The sequence below is a fragment of the Morone saxatilis genome, unplaced genomic scaffold (assembly GCF_004916995.1).
Source record: "Morone saxatilis isolate NCDOM2014 unplaced genomic scaffold, NCSU_SB_2.0 Contig24, whole genome shotgun sequence".
In the NCBI taxonomy this organism is placed as follows: Eukaryota; Metazoa; Chordata; class Actinopteri; family Moronidae; genus Morone; species Morone saxatilis.
Window position 1 is genome coordinate 5,846,334 of NW_023339807.1, and position 19,285 is coordinate 5,865,618.

At 40.4% G+C, this 19,285-nt stretch overlaps 1 protein-coding gene across 1 annotated transcript in view; it reads right to left on the reverse strand.

The window, feature by feature from the left end:
• bckdhb (branched chain keto acid dehydrogenase E1 subunit beta) overlaps nucleotides 1–19,003 on the reverse strand; it is a 47,142-nt gene extending 28,139 nt beyond the window's left edge. The window contains exons 1-8 of the mRNA XM_035672805.1: nucleotides 18,773–19,003; nucleotides 17,456–17,533; nucleotides 16,497–16,565; nucleotides 13,188–13,321; nucleotides 11,130–11,285; nucleotides 8,901–9,009; nucleotides 5,712–5,809; nucleotides 2,533–2,643 (exon numbers count right to left, since the gene is read on the reverse strand). Coding sequence (XP_035528698.1) covers nucleotides 2,533–2,643; nucleotides 5,712–5,809; nucleotides 8,901–9,009; nucleotides 11,130–11,285; nucleotides 13,188–13,321; nucleotides 16,497–16,565; nucleotides 17,456–17,533; nucleotides 18,773–18,968 — 951 coding nt within the window. The 5' untranslated portion in view covers nucleotides 18,969–19,003. The remainder of the gene's footprint in view (nucleotides 1–2,532; nucleotides 2,644–5,711; nucleotides 5,810–8,900; nucleotides 9,010–11,129; nucleotides 11,286–13,187; nucleotides 13,322–16,496; nucleotides 16,566–17,455; nucleotides 17,534–18,772) is intronic.
• Nucleotides 19,004–19,285: the final 282 nt, after the last annotated feature.

Below are 19,285 nucleotides of genomic sequence, written 5' to 3' on the forward strand. Positions count from 1 at the left end.
GATGAAAATATAATCTAGGCTTCTACTACTTCTAATACTGTTATTATGATCTGGTATCATCAGTTAAGAAAAAAGAAAAAAGCCTTGGTGAACTACTGTGCTGACTGTTGTCTTGCCATAATATGTAAAATGTTACTAATCAATTAATCAACCTGCTTCTGTGAGGATTTGCTGCTTTTCTCCATTTTGTATTATTGCAAATTGAAAATCTTGAACTGCTGCTGGTCAGATAAAAGAAGCAATTTGAAAACATCACCTTCACAACTTTGAACTTCCAGCTGAACCTTTTGTTTTTACCATTTTATTATTGTTACTTAAAAACTACACTATCATCATAAATTAAGAGATTTTAAATTCAAGATTAATAAATTAAGAGATTAATCCGTACTGAAAATAATCATTACTTGCAGCCCTAAAATGGTGCTTAAAATAGATATTACACTTAAATTAGTTTTGCATGGGTGGGTTTCTGTGTGACAAAACTCTTAATGTCTGAGCGTTGGCAGAGCTGCAGCCACAGAACCATCTAGATGTCATGCCAGCTCGGAGCAGCTGTGCAGCACCCAGTAGTTAGGACACCACTGTGCAGGGTTATTGAGGACACGAAAGGCCGGGTTTCTCATTTTATGCTTTTGTGTCCATTCTCGTCATTGTTGCAGAAAAGTCAGCAATAATCGTATTTTCCTGTGCTATTGAGATGACATTTTTATTTCTGGGAGATCAAACAATTATTCTGCACAATGCATTTACGCCAGAGTTAAAAGTTTCGGTATGTGCAATGTATGGCTGCAATGGACTATAAGCACAGGCAAAGGAGTGCCTATGCAGACAGTCAATGCAGTACAAACATTCTTTTTTGGTAAGTATACAGCAGTATACAGCATTATAGATCAGAGTTAAATGTATTGTATGAAAGAAGGTGACTGCAGAAATAGATAATACTTTTATAATAGCTAAAATAAGAGCCCTTAATGTGCATTCCTATGCAATCATGATTTGGCCTAAAATTAATTGTGTGCCTTCACTGAGCTCTGATAATAGCTTGGATTAAAAGGCTCTTTCTCAATGGAGAAAAAAAAAGCACTCTAGGGATACCAGTGTATCAGTGTAATGCAACAGTGACTTAACTGCCAAATATGAAAGAGGGAACAGGATCTGTGAGTATGTGTGTGTGTTTGGGGGTTGTGGGGAAATTGGTTTATGGGTTTTTTTATAAATGGACAGACATCCGAGAGGGCATTTGGTTGAAGGAAATGACAAGCAGAGATGTTGACAAGCCCAAGGTGACAGGGCTGGCTTTAGGCCCCCTAAGCAGCACATAAACACTCTATTCAATTTCATGGCAGTTGTTTTAATGGGGCACTACTTAAAAAAAAAAAAAAGAGAAAGAATTACCACATTCACTTGAGAAGTCCCCTCTTTGAACAAACAATCTGTAACTGACTACTGCTCACTTCGAGCTGCAAGTCCTTCAGTGCCAGCGCAATACTACAGTCTCTGCCATCAGTTCCAATTGACTCCCTATTAAATTACTACCCTCATACCGCAATTTTATCCTGTGCCTTAACTGTTCGTTATGAGATTTGTTTGGCAGTGGGAGCAGCATGGTGCTCGCTGACAGAGTTGTATGTTTCACCAGACAAGTATGAAAAATTGGATAATAAATATGCAAAATTAAAAAGTATCTGGTGATTCTGCAAAAAGGAGCCGCGTTTATGCAATAATACAGCATGAAATATATTAGCGCTTTGATTTAGCGCTACTGAAAAAGTAGCATCCTGAGAGTGGAGAGGATGTATATAGACTGTGAAGTTCTGTCTGTCTTAACACAGACCTTTTTTTTATTTTCAAAGAGCTTTTCAAAACATCAGACTCTCTCCTGCTGGTTTCCTGGTGGTTTAGTACACTCACACTCACCAATGGTGACCAGGAAAGAATCTTCTTATGCCGCTATTGCCCAAACTGTCTTGCGTCGCGCTCCTTTCTCCATTTCAAAATAAATACAAATGGAATACCCACTGGAAAGCAACTTTTTCTCAAGGCCCTTCCAAATTAAATATTTTGTTTCGGTGAGTGCCCTAGCCTGTGTAAGGCTGAGGCAACATCAACTAGTAGTCGAGTCTTACCAGCTGTGGAAGGAATCCTGTTGATCAAGCACCAAAGACAACCACATAGAACAGAACATCGCCTCTGCACCACAATAGACACATCTACAGGAGGATGAGTCCAAAGATCAACGGCTCATCAATGGCAACATTATTTATGCCAAATGATCTATGAAAGTATAATCACTTGGTAAGGCAGAACATGTCTATGACCAAACATGACTGTAGAGATATAAACAAACTATGATACCAAACTAATTTTAGAATATTGGTTAATAGGCACCAGAAAGAAAGGCCATAGCAATAAATGAAATAGTTTCCCAGCAGAGAATGAGTGTAAGAATTTTCCTTCACTTGATGGTCAGTCTCTAGATGCATTCTTGCTCAGGCGACTGTATTTGTGATTGTATGTTTGTGTCTCTGTTACCTTACAAACTGTTTCAACATCCCAGGGCAGGATGGTCTGTAGATCAATTAGCTCACAGGACACTCCCAGTTTCTCTTGAGCCATATCGGCCACCTCTCTCATCACATGGACCTAAAGGGAAAAAGGAAAGGAAGAATACCTTTAAAATCTAAAGAGTGAATGTTTGTTTGGCTAGAATTTCGTTCCTGCTACAAAACAAACTCTTTCTTCACATGTCTGCACTAAAAATTAAGTGCTTGATAATAAACATGTAGATTTTATACAGTGCCGTGAAAAAGTATTTGCCCCCTTCCTGATTTCTTATTTGTTAGCAATATTTGTCACACTTAAATGTTTCAGATCGTCAAACCAATTTTAATATTAGACAAAGAAAACCTGAGTAAATACAAAATGCAGTTTTTAAATGATGATTTCATTTATTAAGGGAAAAAGGCTATCCAAACCTATTTGGCCCTATGTGAAAAAGTAATTGCCCCCCCTTGTTAAATCATGAAATTACCTGTGATTAACCAAATTTTTTGGAAAGCTGAGTTCAATTTCACTAGCCACAACCAGGCCTGATTACTGCCAGACATGTTGAATCAAGAAATCACTGTCTGACAAAGTGAATCATTCCGCAACAGATGAGAAACAAAATCATTGTATCCTCTGGAAAGGGTTACAAAGCCATTTTCTAAGGCTTTGGGACTCAGCGACCAGCCGCAAGGTAAGAGTCATTATCCACAATGGAAAAAACGGGGTGGCCGGAGTGCAATCGCACACACTGAATCCAGGAGGTCACAGAAAGAACCAGAAGAACATCTAAAGGTAACTGCATGCCTCCTTCACTTGCTGCTTCAGCGACCCCTCGACGACTGCCGTAATTAATGACCATAAATTTGCTCTCTACAGAAAAACCTGAAGGAGAAGTCAACATCAGTTTGTAACCAAAGTTCAAGCACACTTGGTTAATGCAGCAGGACATTGAGTCCGAAACCACATCAGCAGGATCCACCTCCTGAATGCCTTGAAACAAAAAATGAAGCGTTTTGGTGGGTTGTGAGGAGTCAAAGTCCGGACTTATAATCAGATTGACGATGCTTGGCATGACTTAAACGGCGTTCATCGAATCGAAAACCTCCAATGTGGCTGAATTAAAACATTGCTTGGCAAAGAAGAGTGGGCGCCAAAAATTCGTCATCAGTGTGTGAAAACTCATTGCCATTATACAAAATGCTTGATTGCAGTTGTTACTGCCGAGGGTTGCACCAACCGTTTTTAGGTTTTAGGGGGCAATTACTTTTTCACATAGGGCCAGGTAGGTTTGAAGCTTTTTCCCTTAATAAATAAATCATCGGTTTAAAACCTGCATTTTGTATTTACTCCCGTTATTCTTGTCTAATATTAAAATTTGTTTGATGATCTGAAACATTTAAGTGTGACAAATATGCAAAGAACACAAGCAGCCTAGTTCCAGCCTCAATCTGAGTTGTGAATACCATTTCATAGATGCTGCAGGATGCCCAAAAAACAAACAAATAATTATGTAGTCGTACAATAGAGTCATGTAAATGCATCAATGACACACAAAATTGCTGCAAAATTGCTCTAAATAGCCACTGCACAGTATTGGCACCAGGGTGAAAAATTAGCATTTTTTCAGCCGAATGCCCAGTAATGTTCAAATATTAGCAGCCACTCAATAGATGACCATTGTTTTTTTTGGCTGGTGAGTGAAGCATATCTACAGGCCAGCATATTTTAGCACCATTTGGCTGGTGGGTGGTACTAATTTTGGCACCGCATTACACTTAAAACTATTAAAATATTCAAACTGCAACATAAACTGCTATACAGTACAGAGAGTACAAAGATGCTTTATTTGCATTGTGGAAAAGCTTGAAAGCTTATTCCTTTCCCCTCCACAGTGTGCAATTTATAAGAATTGGTCTAAGCCCTACAACGTATATTACACGTGTAACCATAAATGTACAAAAACCCATTGACATCAGCTTATTTTTAAGTGCTACGCTGGAGGTAAATAATGTAAGGTAACAAGAACAATACAGCACTGACTTTTATTATATTTTCTACCAAGGGATGCAGAGCCTCTCACAGATCAGTACCTATTTAAACAGAAAGTTGAAAACAGCTATTTAAACCTCAAAACATGCCGCGCAAGTTATTCTCATTAATTCATTTGTGTAATAAAAGTACTTGAGTTCACTTGAGTCCATGTTAATTGGCAGGCATTGCTGGCTGCTTCTAAATAAGGAATAAATGAAAATAAAATAAATAAGTAAAAAGTGCTGTGATAAATCTGAATCATCACAACTAGAACAGTTGTCAACCATTGAGCCAGATTTTAAGATACAGGCCCTGGGCTCAAGCTTGTAAAAAAGCGCAGTAACGTTGAGCATTTATCCTGGAATGATGCTGCCATTACATTATTTTCAACAGATCTTTCTGAGGGAGAAAATATTTGTAGAGACTTTTAAGACTTGGGGAACATCCTCTGTTTGGGTAATCAGAAACTGAGGATTGGACATTCATCCTTTCACTGCACTCCGTGGTAGTTGTTTTCTTCACACTCATCTGCACAGGCCTGACAGATGAGGGGAGTAATGAGGTGGAAAAGAGTGAAATAGAAGAGCCATGCTTTCCAATACTTTACCAGATCCTCGTTCTTGTCTGTCCACCCTTCAACAATAATACTCGCTTTGATGAAGTTTGCCTGCAATGGCCTCAGACCCCCCTCCTGTGCTCTAGGTACATTACGGCCTGGATAAGCCTGTTTAAGTGGCTGGGTACAATCAAAGTCGGGGATGACTTCTTGTGAGTTACAGGCACCTTGATGCAGAGCTTTAGAAAATAAAATCTCTTGGATGAATAGAAACGCAACAATGGCAAGTGTGCAGCAGACACGTAGTGTTAACACACACAGCCAAGAACAGCCTTGATGTTGTGGAGATGTCTGATACAGCCAGAGTCTGAGAGACCCTGACGCGACAGAGGGGGCTTGTGATAGACTTAAAGTTAATCCACTGCTTTCATCTGTGGCTTTAAAAGTCATTTAGTAGAGATGACACTGGGCTCCTTTTTTCCCTGTGGCCATGGAAAATGATCCAAAGATAGAGAACAACTTAAAACTGCTCAGGTCACCCACTGAGAGTCTGTCAATGATGCACAGGATCGCCTACCTGTGTCCCCCAGGCAACCAGGGTGACATCACTTCCTTCCTGTAGAATCTCGGCCTGCGAGAGTGGGATGGTGTAGGCGTCCACGGGAACCTGCTCCACTGAGGAAAGACACACACATATTCAAAAACAGATTAATATTCCTACAGTGCTTACGTGCAAACACATTACATGCAGGCTCACACGCAAAATAACCGAGGGACGATTCTGAACACAATCATTAATCATTTCACTGTGCACCCTGTGGTTTTCATGTTAAATATTCAGATACCAAACTGACCGGACCTCTAAATGATAGACTAGACGACAAACTGGTGAAATGACAGATCGTCAAAGAACACAAATTCCTACTCCAGAACATTTTATCTGGCCCATTTCAAATGCAACTTTGTGCTTTTCCAGACCCTCATCTCTCACCAGAGACAGAGTGTGCTTTTATCAGCACAAACTAATGCATGACCTAATGAGATCTTTTGCCAGCTACAAGCCCATAACCCTGATTAATCCTGACAACAAAACATTGGTGGGATGGGATATCGATCAGAAAAGGGGCCACATAAACAGGACATCAGTCCAAACAGGGGGGCCCTGCAGCCAGCCTCTCTTTGAACCATGTCCAAAATAAAGTGCATGTAAGTATATGGTTTGAATAATAGTTAATAATGTCTTGGAAAGCTGCAGCATGGTCATGGAAATCATTACAAGGCAAAAACGTATCATAAACTCAAACTGCCATCACTTTTGAACATGCTGCCTATTAGCAATATTTATACTGCCTAGACACAACATATAATCATATGTAGCGTTTTAACTCCTTGAATCTCATTCACTACTATGACTTCGGCTGAAAAACGTGCAGAGCACAGGATCTTAAAGTGTGAGTGGAATCTGGGGGAACCAAACTGCTAAAAGCATTCCTACATGGCACGCATGAAGTCAAAATGACAATTAAGCAGAGTAATTATACTCTGGGGAGACGCTGGGTTTGAGACCTTTCTGAAAACCTTGGATGACTTCCATGATCTTTTCAAGCCGTAAAGGAAAGAAAAATTGCCCACCCCAACAACTCACTATGTTAATACAACACGAAGGGCTTGGGTGAATCATATGCAGCTCCTGGTTTCGGCTTCCAGACGAGACAGAAAATAGGCCGTTTGAGGGGAATAATAGCATTTTGCAGAACGTTAAAACTGAATTATGAAAACTAGGTTATGGTTTAATAAGTGGAATCTCGGGCCCCACAAAACAGTATGGCCTCTATGAGACAAATGTGTGGTTTTTATCCCAAGAGAGGCGGCTGCAATTAAAAACATGACTTCATGATCCAGGCAGAGGTCATTAGAGGCATGTGGACCTGGCACGAGAGCTGGCCCGCTCTGGCCCTTTAGGATATCAAAATAACTCCTGAAACGCTACCACTACTAAACCCCCTGTGTGACATGGATGAGTGATTTGTCACACAGCTTTCAAAACATAAAGAATTGTTTTAAATCAACCAGAAACAAAAAGGGGGCCGTGTGTTAATGTGGATGGAACCATAAAGTGACACTTTCATTCACGCTCGACAAAACCAGCTGGTCAGTAAGCACATCCTCTAACTAATAATGTTGCAACATTTGTTGTGACTTGACTGACAGGAACATTTTTAAAACCCTGTGAGAAGATGTGGGCCAATTTTATTTGGCACCCCTCCATCTAGGAATGCTACAAGAAATAACATGGCCTCTCTTGTCTCTCTCATCTCATCACTTCCCAAAAGGGCCAGTAAGCCAAGATTCATATCAACTAAGCAGAAACTAAATTAAAAACCCTGCTAAGAACTCCAACACCTGCCTCTGGCTGCTCTGACGAACCACAGTCTTGTATTATACTATCATACAGAATAACTTGCTCTGACACGGTGCTATACATTTTCCAACACATGATCACAATTGGACCAGTCAAATGTCTGTTACTTCTTTCACAGCCACTAAATCCCACACTGCTTTAGAAGATTATTAGGCCACCACAGCTGTGAGGTATGCAAAACATTAATAACTAGAAGGGCAGTCTCAGAGCTCCAACCTCCGTTGAGGCCATACGTCTAGTCTTCTATGATATACAAATGGCTGAGGCAATCATTAAAATAAGCAATATCCTACACTTCCACATTAATCATTAGCAGTCTATAGGTCTAAAAACCTGGTCGCCCCGGACTCAAAGCGATCAGTGGATTTGGAACAATAGAAAGAAGCATTTGCATGTCCCGGCTAGCGCTTAAGCTCAGCAGGTACAGCAGTTTGGGTTTTTCTTTTTTCACAATGCTTTTTGAACTAAATGAATGGGCAAATTAATTTTGCTATGACCGGGCCCTGAAAGTTCTACTTAAAAAAAAACAAAACAAAACAAAACTCAAGAAATAAAGAGGGAGGTGTGATAAATGGAGTCACTCCCTTTGTGCTGATGACTGGTTTTAATTTCAGACTGCACTGTAACATTAAAAATGTTTTGGACAATGATCAGTAACCCACTGCCATAATTGAAACAGTCCCAGCAGTCGACTGTAATATTTCACCATCTCATCTGGCTCTTATCAAAGTGGGAAACTAACAAAACTTGTGAAAATGAGAGGCTTCACTTTGAGGCTGGTACTACCAATCTGTTCCCGGGCTGTCTTTCATTACTATAATGACCTCAAACATCATCTTCAAGCCTCCAACGCTGCTTTAATCAGGGATATCACATTATTATCATGTAGCCAAGGCAGCACTGTTATGCAAGAGCTGCCAACAACTGTTATGAGTTTATTACGACTTTGTTGGACACCTTCTTGCACGGCAGCTTACTCAAAGCCATGAAGGCCTTAAGTTTAACCATGCTTCCCTGAACACTGATGTTCCCTCCACACAGGGAGGGGAGGGAGAGAGGATTCAGCTCGGTACTGTCAACACTTCACAGCCCATTTAGACAGTCTGCTTCACACTTGTGGTCCTGCTGATCACACATTGTTGTCAGGCATATTGTTTGTTTGTCTTGCCTCACACCTCTAAAAAGGGAGCGTTCAATAAAGAAAGCCAGGGGAACGGATCGAGGGCCAGCGAGGCATGATGCTGGAGGAAGCTGAACATGGAAAGGAGGGACATGTGAGTAGCACGTCGCAAGTGCTACTTACATGTCAGCTTCAGATTCAAATTTACAAAGAGTCCAGCTCACCTGCTGCTCTGTACAGGATCTTGGGCTCAAAGAATATGCAGGGGTTCTTGTCTGCGATGCAAGAGAGGAGCAGCCCCTTGGCCTGCACTGGACTACGAGGTATTACAACCTGAGGAACACATGACACACTTTATTAGACACCATAATGATGAACTTTCCACTACTACGTCAACACTGAAAAATATCCAGTTCTGAATTTTGTAATTTATATTTTAACTTGCGATCTCATTTCAAAGTGCGTAATGTTGAATGACTCCAGGAAGCAGCATCAAACAGCCCCGCATGACTTGGACTAAACTACCTCAACTGTTTGTTAGGACTATGACGCAGAACTATTTCATCTACAGACTTGACTGAGACCCACAGATGTGATTCTAAACTCCAGTTCAGGTCCAGCCTGTAACATTTAGGAGGTTCTAAGAGTCTGCCATGTTGAAACACCATGTTTCTAGAGTAGCTCAGAAGGGACAAACCGAATGCATTTTTATTTTTCACATATTGCATGGCCACCATAATTTTTCTTTTGTGCTTAGAAGGGGAAGGTGAAGCAACAGAGTTGCAATCTGCAACTACACCGCAAGATGCCAATCAATCCTACACACTGGACCTTTAGCTGTACGCCAATATTGATTGATTGATGATGATTCTCATCTTTACTTCTCTATGGCATTTTAATTGTGTCATATTTTATATCTCTTAATGGTATTTAGTCAGAATTGGGGTATCATGACAACTCTGGGCCAAAGCTGAATCAAGCCTTTCAGGCTGTGTGTTGGGGCTGACCCTCAGAGGGAGCGAACACGCTGATAGTTTATACAGAGATTAACATTCATCAGCGTGACCTTTGCTGGAAGACAACATGTTTATTGCTCTCAGCAGTGGTTACTTACAATGGATAAACTGTAGCTGGAAAACATACAGTCTCAGTCTGTGGTGTATGACAAACTTTGATGATGATGATGATTATATGTACGCTCAGTTATTAAAAAAAAAAACAAGAAAAAACAGCTGGGAGGGATATAATAGCTTGACATTTTAACATAGACTTGTTTACTCTGAATATGTACTGTCCTCCTCAGGCCCTGTTCACACACACACACAGACTTAAAGTAGCAGGCCCTCTTGCCTTTTTACAAGCCTGAAGCTTGCAAGTGTGGTTAGTGACAGACAGACATACATACAGACATACAGACATACTACATACATACATACATACAACAATCAGCAACTCCTCCAGCTTATTTGAAATACTTTTAGTTAGTCGGGTTGGATTACAGAACAGCTGGGGTTCCATCTGTGGACGGAATCAAAACAAAAACGATTGGTTGTCTCCAAGTCGTCTCTCCTGCGTGTCAGACGACATTTGCATTAGGTTAAACGTGGCGCGACTTTTGAGACTTGAATTGCGGAGGGCATTGCCAGGATGTTCTTTAAAGATTTAATTAATAAAATTTATCAACACCATGTAGCGCCTCCAGAATTTGAGTGATGTTTTAGTTGAGAGTATGAACAAGAAATTGTAGTGAAAACTGGCTTACTACCTGCCTCAGTAAAGCATAGTTCTCACTCTTTATTTTTTAAGTATATTTACCCTATACACACACACCAGGATGCTCTGTGGGGTAGAGAAGAGCTACAGTACTGTCAACCAGTAAGAAATGTTGGTTTTCTGTTAGTACAGAGCAAGAGCAGTTTTTTCTTTTTTTTTTTTTGGTGGTACCTGTATGCCTCTATCTGAAGCAAGATTAGATAGTAGTTCAATTCTTGGTTTCCCTATAAACAGCTCCCTTGCCACCATCTTATCTGCTCCAGTGGCACACACAGTCCTAAATTTATATTTCTCCAACCTGTGGTATCTTTCTAGAATATGGTTGGTGGAGGTTTATTGAAGATGCTTTAAGTGGCTCTGGTTTTACTGTTGTTCAATCCATTCTTGAAACAATAGACAAAAAGATTTTCCTCCATTTTTCCAAGCCATTTAATAATACACCAGGGGACTTGTAACAAATACAGTTCAGTCCGATTTACTTGATAGTAACTGTAGAAGCAGTGAGGTTGAGAAAAAAACGGTTTCAAGTTTTCAGGTTGGACGGCAAACAGGAAAACAGAGTCTATGCTGATCATTTTAATGTATTTGGGACAAGACGTGACATTTCAAAATTGCACAAAAAAAGAAATCAATATGAAGGGAAACAAATACAAATCAGCATCTGTAATAAAACTACATACCTTGATGCCAGGGCAGTGGGCGAAGAAGGCCTCGGGGCTTTGAGAGTGGTAAAGTGATCCGTGGCCGACACAGCCCCACGGAGCCCGAATGGTGAGGTTGCCGCAGTCGAACAAGTTGCCAGAACGGTAGCGGTACTTGGCTGCTTCATTGACTATCTGGAAAGAGACAAATATAATTCAGGTTAATACAACATGTTGACATGAAGTTTTACATTTACATTTACATTGTTAGTTGACAGAAGAAGATGCCTCTGATCTTTAAGGGAGACACCTGGGGTTTTGCAACAGCAGGAGCAGGTTCTTTAAGTGTATCCTGCTTTAATCAACTGCAGATGTATTTAGCAAAAAGCACCATAGAAAAGAGAGCGCTTACTTTTGTTTTAATGAATAAAGACCACACCAGTGGACACTGGGTCTAGGCTTCATGTGCCAAGCCATTCTCTCTGCTACTCCTCTTAAAGCTTTTAAAAACCCTATTTTATTTTTAACGAGCAAAATCACCTCAAGTGTCTGGTTTCTTTTACCTACTTCTACAGTTTCTGATACTGGGCTTCCTCCAAAAAGGTGTCCCAAGTTTTCCTCCCTGAATGTCAGGTGGGCTGTTAATTCAGCTTTTATGTCTCTCTCAGCACAGTTTGGACTGCACCATTTTAAGCGAGAGCACAGAAGGAGAGAGATGAAGCCCACTCAAGGCCCGACACCAGATTTAATCTACTGTTGCTCTGCGCCACAGAAAGAGGCCTTACAGAAACTGGCTCCATTAGCACATTTTATGTTTTATGTTGCCTTGACATAGCAGGGACTCACATTGATCTTGTGGAGGGCGAGAATACACAGAATGACACTAGTGTCAACATGTATGCATGGTAAAACAGCAGGGCCATCCACTGTGCTGCTCAGCCTGTTAATGCCACATTAATCTTCCACAAGACTCACAGGAGGGAGACATGGCAAAGGGCTGCTTTTGGTTAACAGATTCTTCTAAGATAGATTGTAGAATATGAAAGAAGAATAGACAATTTGAGGTCTGGTTATCAAACACCTGCATGCACCAAGGAATATGCTGTACAAACAAGTCAGAAAAATGACTAACATTAGAAGCGTAATTTACTTTTTCACTTTCTTTGTGTGATACTGAATTTGGAATTTTAATTCTCCGAGATTGAATCATAATTTTTCTGACTTGGATCATGATGCTCAGGTTCAGTGATTGGTTTGTGTGCACTATTAGTTTGGCACAGCACAGTGTGTGCTGGTACACCAAGCAAGTATAAAGAGTACAACCTAGCTCATAATTCCTGCAGCATAGGAGTAAGTAGCATAGGGATTTCAAACTAGTATTAAACCTTTTGATTTGACTTGACTTTTGTCTTGGCCATCCATTCACTGTTATGTTCAGGAATAGTTAGGCCACTCAGATATTCCATCATTTAGCATGCGAGTGGTACTTATAACTAAAATATATAGATGGGATATTCTTAGCTTTAATAAAGACATAAACTTTATAAATAGGGTTTAAAAATGATTTTTCCCCACCAATGCTGTTTTCCTTTACTTCCACTTCCATTTGTGATTAATGTGTTTTTACTTATGCCAATACAGTTCTCATCATGCTTTGGGTGATGCAATCAGGATGTACAATGTTGCCATGGAGTCAGCCAGGGGATTCATTTAGGTCTCTTTTTAGATGCAGAAGAAAAGGTTTTGATTTGAGGACTGTGAGGCTTAAGTTAAGTTATTAGCAGCTCCTTTTTTCTTGTGCTATCAGAGAGATAACGGCAAAGAAACAGCTATCACTGGAAGAAGTAAGCTGTGCTGATTCTAGCATTAACTGTATGCGTCCTGGTTTTCCTGAGTCATGATAGTGAAAAGAAGGATTGTTGATGCAATAGGCAGGTTATAGGACTTATGTCAGTGTACTTTCCCTCATTTCAGCCTCTTTAACTGAGCACTTACAGGACGCCAGTGAATGTGATCCACTAAAAAGAGAGAGTTTCGTTTTAAAAATAATCTGTAGATGAATCGATGACAGTAATCATTAGTTGCGGCCCTACTTACCTGGTCAAAAGCCGGATAGATGTAGTCAGCAAACTGGATCTCTGCAATGGCTGTGGCACCAGCAACAGCTACACCAATACCAAATCCCACAATCCCCTGCTCACAAAGGGGAGTGTTGAAGACCCTGTCCTTACCTGGAGAGACAGGAGAGGGGAGGAGGGAAAAGGACTAAGAAGCTGAAGTACCAGTAGAGGAAGGCAACCAGGTGCAACTGGGTGACGGAGCTTTATCAACTTTCACGTAGAGGCTTAAAGCATGGCAGCCACTAGCCAGGCTGGGATCACTGAACAGCCCATTGCATTTAATTATTTATTTATTTGGGACCACTGGCCATGATTGTAGAGGGGGTCTAAGGAATAGCAGGTTTTTCCTGATGACAGAGCATGGCCCCCGCCGCACACTTGAGTGATGAGATTACAAAGCATACTCTCTTAAAATGCCATGCAATCCTAAAATAAATGAAGCGACAAGCTGATGACTCCTCCTCAGCTGTAGCTAACCAGGCCTGCGATACACACACAACCCCCACGGGGTAAAAGCAGAAGAAAAATAACAACTATTTTCCATTCTCCGCCCTATAATCTGACAAAGAGCCGCAAGAGTGGGACTCTATATTTGGGTAGAGAGTGTTATTTTTGCTCTCATCTTTGTGTATTTGCCAATGCAGTCTTTTTATGTTTTGCTGGGAAGTGTACTTCTCAACAGTGAAACTCTGCCCTTATGTGCCCTGCTCTGTGCTCGCAAAGTTCAATTAGCAACCACAGCGCCACAAACCCTCAGAGGAATGAACAATTAAGCGATTAAAATGTAGTGCTCAGACTGAAGCCAACCTCAAATATGCAGCTTCATGTGAAAGTGACACATGTGAAAAATAACACACGTGTGTGTGCTTCTGTGTGAGATCAAAGCAAAGAGCAGTGAGTCAACTAATGACAAGAAAAATACAAGCAAGTGCTGTTACAATAACACAAAGGGTAACTGTCAAATGCATCACTGTGTTGATGTTTGGGCCTCAGTTGTTCGCATGAGTCTAGAATACATATTTAAAATAGACGGCGTGTTTGGGTAGCGTTTAGTCAGTGTGGTGTGACACGACGGTGAAAAAGGCTACACACATCAGTGAGAGGGAGAGCCAGTCAGAGCGCAGGGTCAATGTGTGCTGTTGTTTTCAGAGAAACAGCCCTCAGAGGTAGCCAGTCACCAGCGGCGGGAGAGCTGCTGAGAGAGGTGAATGCATCCGCCTCGTAAAAAGCCATTCATATAGTGTCCGCCCTGCATTAACCTCTGTTCTGTGTAATGGCCGTGGGTGGCAGAGGTGTGCACCATCCCTTTCAGTAGTGAGAGGGATAAAAACAGCTTTGCGCTCGTCATTGTACACAAGGATGAGATGGAAAATAATGATCCCTCTCCAAAGGTCAACACTTCTGACGTCAATGAAAACAAAAGGCAAAGCCAGCTAGTGTAGGGTGGATTTGAGACTCCTAGCTATAAAAAAAAAGGAAAAACATAAAAATAAAAAATAAACTGAAGATGAACTCAAAACAAGGCAATCCATCGACATCTAATTATTTTATACTACTTTTATGCCATGATGACCAAGAAACACAATCAAGTATTCCGTTTCTGTAATGTGTTTAGTCAGCTGGTTTTGGAGGATCTGAATTTAGCTGAAAACACATGAGACTGTTTAATACTTATTTGTCTGATTTGCTTTAAAAATGAAAAAAAAAAAAAAAAAAAAGATCAAAATGTAGTGTATTTCTTTTCTACTCAGCATCAATTTTTCATCCTATTTAATGTAGAAAAACAGCTTAATGCTATTGCCATGTCTTTGGTTATTTCTGTGTCAACTACAGAATCAAACTGGAGCTGCCAGGCTTCTTGTGAAGGGAAAATCCTCAGTGACTAATGCTTGGTAGAAACATAAATTACTAATGTAATAAACTGCAGATGCGGCGCTCTCTGTGGGTCTAAACTTCAAAGCAGGTCGCAGGAGAAGCTACATCCCAATAAGCTTTTTTTTTTCCATGGAAGGCATTTTGACCCGATACAGAAGGGAAAGCACAGGTGTAAATAATAAAATAAATGATGGCTGAATTCCATTTAGCTGCTCGAGTTTCGGGTTCCTGGTATTGTGCATGCTGGCTTACTTTTACAGCTTACTGGAACAGAAAAGAGCCATTGTTAATGTTATTAGTATGCTGTGAAAAAGGCCTCAGTAACTTCACATGATGGAGAAAGATCTGCTGCGACTACAGCCTTAGCAGTAAAGGATATTTTAGGCCCATAATAATATTTGAATGTTTAAAAAAATAACAAAAAACAACATTTTTGTTGAGGATTCTTGAAGTCCAGACAGAATTCTGACCATAAGTTTTACAGTTGAAAAATGAATTTGCTCTGGTGAACAAACAATGTAATGGCGTTTTTGAAATGACCTCAAACTTATCATTGGCGAATCTTGCTACTTGTCAGCTGACATATATGCCAATTCTGATAATGAGCTAATATCTGCCACACCACAACTGCTTCCTGCTGGAAACACTGAATGCATAGAGAGCAGAGCAGCCCTATGTAATTCAGAGCTGATTTATCCTGTAAAGACTCCAATCATACACACGTTTGAGGCATTTTAACAAACAGCAGAACAAGTTAATGCAAACTAATTCAGTGGTCCTGAAATAGTATTTAACACTATCTTTCTGAGAGAAAGAAAACTCAGGAGCAAAAAGCGAACATTTACATGACAAAGAGGGCCAATAAGCCTTCGTCACTGCACATATTTTGTTTTTTTGTTTTTATTGTGTCACTAATGACATTAACGATGGCTCCTCCAATAAGGCGCTCATTTGTCAGCAAGCACATTACCACCACCAACCTAATGCAGCCTCTAATTATGTTATTAATTACACCTGTGCTTTCCCTGCTACACTGTAGCTGCATTATCAACCTGAACCGTTCAATTTTGAATCCACCATTTGAAATGGAAGCACCAGAAAAAAAAACAGCAGCTTCTAAAGCAAACTCACAGCAGTGAGCGCTGACATGCTAGATCAGCTTACTGTATCGAGTTAGTAAGGCTACCCTGCTACAATGAACACAAGAGTGCAAACAGATCCTTCTGGTCCTCTGAACAGTGAGCAGTAATATGACCTTGTGAGAGGGGAGGCGGCGAGATTCTTCACAGTCCTATGCTGCCATCTAGTGGCAAAATCGTGTAAAGCCGATGGAGGAACAGGTTGCTTTTTAGCATACTCAACAGTAGAGGCTTTTGAAGGGGGGAAATTGTAGGGGAAGGAAGCGTCTTACCGTATTTGTCTCTTAAACCCACAGTGCATCGGAACACTCCACCGAAGGCAACATCTTCCCCAAAGATGACTGCAGATAAACACACAAATCACAAATATTTACAAGTCAGTCCTGGTCGAGTCTGCAACTTCGACTGTGTACATAGACCGAGACTGTTCTTTATGATGAAGTAGGAGACATCTTGTGTCAAGCAGGAAAACTTTAGAAATTAACACAATTTGCATATTCATAGATTCTAGAAAAAGTCACAACATTAGATGGGAAAAAAAGAAAATATGATACCATACTAACACACCACTACCCCACCTACAGAGAACTGATCAAGCAACATTTTTACCCTTGGTGAGCAACTCATAAAAGGACTTTGTTTTGAGTAGGGATTAACTATGAGGATGCAACTTAAAATAAAAATAACCTCACAACTGGCTACATCAAATTCCATTATAGCATAATCTTATGATAAATTCACCATGTTGAACACTAACAAGGGACAGCGTGTGTAACTAACACAAGATTTCCATTTCTACATTATGATGTTCCTGTGCATTCAGTCATCCGATTGTGACACGGACTAAGATTATTTTAGCCAGACAATCAAATCTTTTATAACGTTTAATGTTGTTAGATATATCCCATTTGTAAATACGTCAAGTGTGAAGCATCCTATTATAGTCCAACATTTTGCATGGCTAGTCTTCCTCAGCTTTTAAAATGTTGAAAAAGGACCAGTGTGTAGCGGTGTAGTTGCAGAATATAACACCCTCACCAAACAAACAACTAAAACACAACTATTACAGGTGATAATACACAAACGAAATCATAATTTCTGCCAATAGATCCTCCTAAATGTTACACACTGGATCTTTGAATTCTGAAAAAACGGCATGATGATAAATAACACTGAGGGCTTTTCACATCATTTCAGCCATACAATTCCATTTCCTGTCTTAGCATCTTACCTGCTGTTGGATCACTGGCGAGAGTGTTGTCCAAGGCACTGGTAACTGACTGGAACAAGTTCATCTTCTGGGTGGGACCTGAAAGGTTTCAAGATAGAAAAAACAAACAAAAAACAACATTTGAAAAAAAGGCCTCAGATTTGTGACCATACCAGTTATGGCAGGGAGGAAACCACATTAAGGAAACTTGGCAGCGATTCACTTCCTTCAATCAATGAGACACACTTTGTTACAGAAAAGGAACAAAGGATCTCTTTACTGAGTTGTCTTTCTGATTCCAGTCAAAATGTTAGTTGTTAGTGTTAATGTAAGTGAGTACCACCATCCAACATGAGCTGTAGGATACAATGAGTGGGCTTGTGCCACGCCAAAAGTCCTGTCATGCTACGCCCACTTGATACACTATGCAGTGTTTTCATTTCAATCAAGTGTCAACCCTGATGATAAACTTGTTTGGTAATTTCCCCTACAATCTTTAAGTCCATAGGCAGCAATGGGAAGCAAAACTTAACACTTAACTTAATTTATTACAGTAAATTAAGTTTTAACCCAGCGCTGCTTAATGGGTCACTTATACGATGACTCTTCATCAATGAAGTCAATGTCATCCTCAGCCAGGGAGTCAGGATTATTAGTAATGGAACAACTGATGTTTTTAAGCAGTTTGACCTTATCAAATGTGTGTTGCTTAATGTTACTTGACTTGGATATGTGAGCTTTGTTGTGGGGCATGATGTATGTACACGGTTTTCCCATAAATCAACTGAACTTTCTTTTTTGTGTTCATCTTAAATTTCAGTTTACCACCTAAACGTACCAATTTGAAGCCTGATCAAACATGCAACCTTACGCAAGCACAACTTGTGAAAACTCCAGTGCACATACACTGAGAATGAACTTTTCAGGGAAATAGGAAACACCTTGGGTCTAATAGTTAAAAGTGAGTGAAAAATCCTGGATTATTCCACTGAGTGAAAAAGGGTAGATTAGTTAAAGAATTGACCATAAGAATATTTAACTTTAGACACAAATGATCATTCCAAGCACAGCATGTGTATGTCTTAAAACTGGGGGACCTTTAAATATGAAGGTGCACAGCGCCCAACTGTGCGGTCCAATGACTGACAGGGCAACTGAACAGAAAGCACCAACACCCCCTACCCAATACACACTCTCATATCCCCTAACCAGACCCCCGTGGTTAGTGGTTAACCGGTAGGTCACTTGTCTTATTTAACAGCTAACATTAACTTGTGGGAGCAAACTCAGAGTCTCTCCTGTTAGTGCAGCTACCGTTAGCCGTAGGTTAGCACTCACCGTATTGTGTGGGGACAGGGTCGGGCTGGAAGGTAAAGTGCGCTGCATGTCTTCGTTGTGTTTTTGTTCGGGAGTTGCAGCTCGGAGACAGTTTCAGCAGAGTGACTCCAAAAGAGCTCTGAGCCCCGGTGCCAATCCCGGAGAGGGAAAGTTTCGAGTTTGCACCTCGGGTGAAGAACCGTGCAGCAGCCGCCATCACTGTTGTTATGGCTGAACAGGAAGGGCAAGATGAATCAAAGGCTGAAGATCGTCTATTAAAGTGAGGACAGTCACTCAGTGGAAAGAAAGTGGGGTATATTCTGGTATCTATCTGAAAATGTTTATTTTTTTACTTTCCTAAACCTCAACCTCATCCATGATAGTAAAGTATCCCAGGTTATATCAACTATATGTGCTGGGTAATGATATTTCGGATCCGAATCAAGATAAAACCATTATTTTATTAACATTGAATAGCATCCTATGCAGCTCTGAACACCGTGCTATATTTGGTAGGATAATATGTTTTTGTGT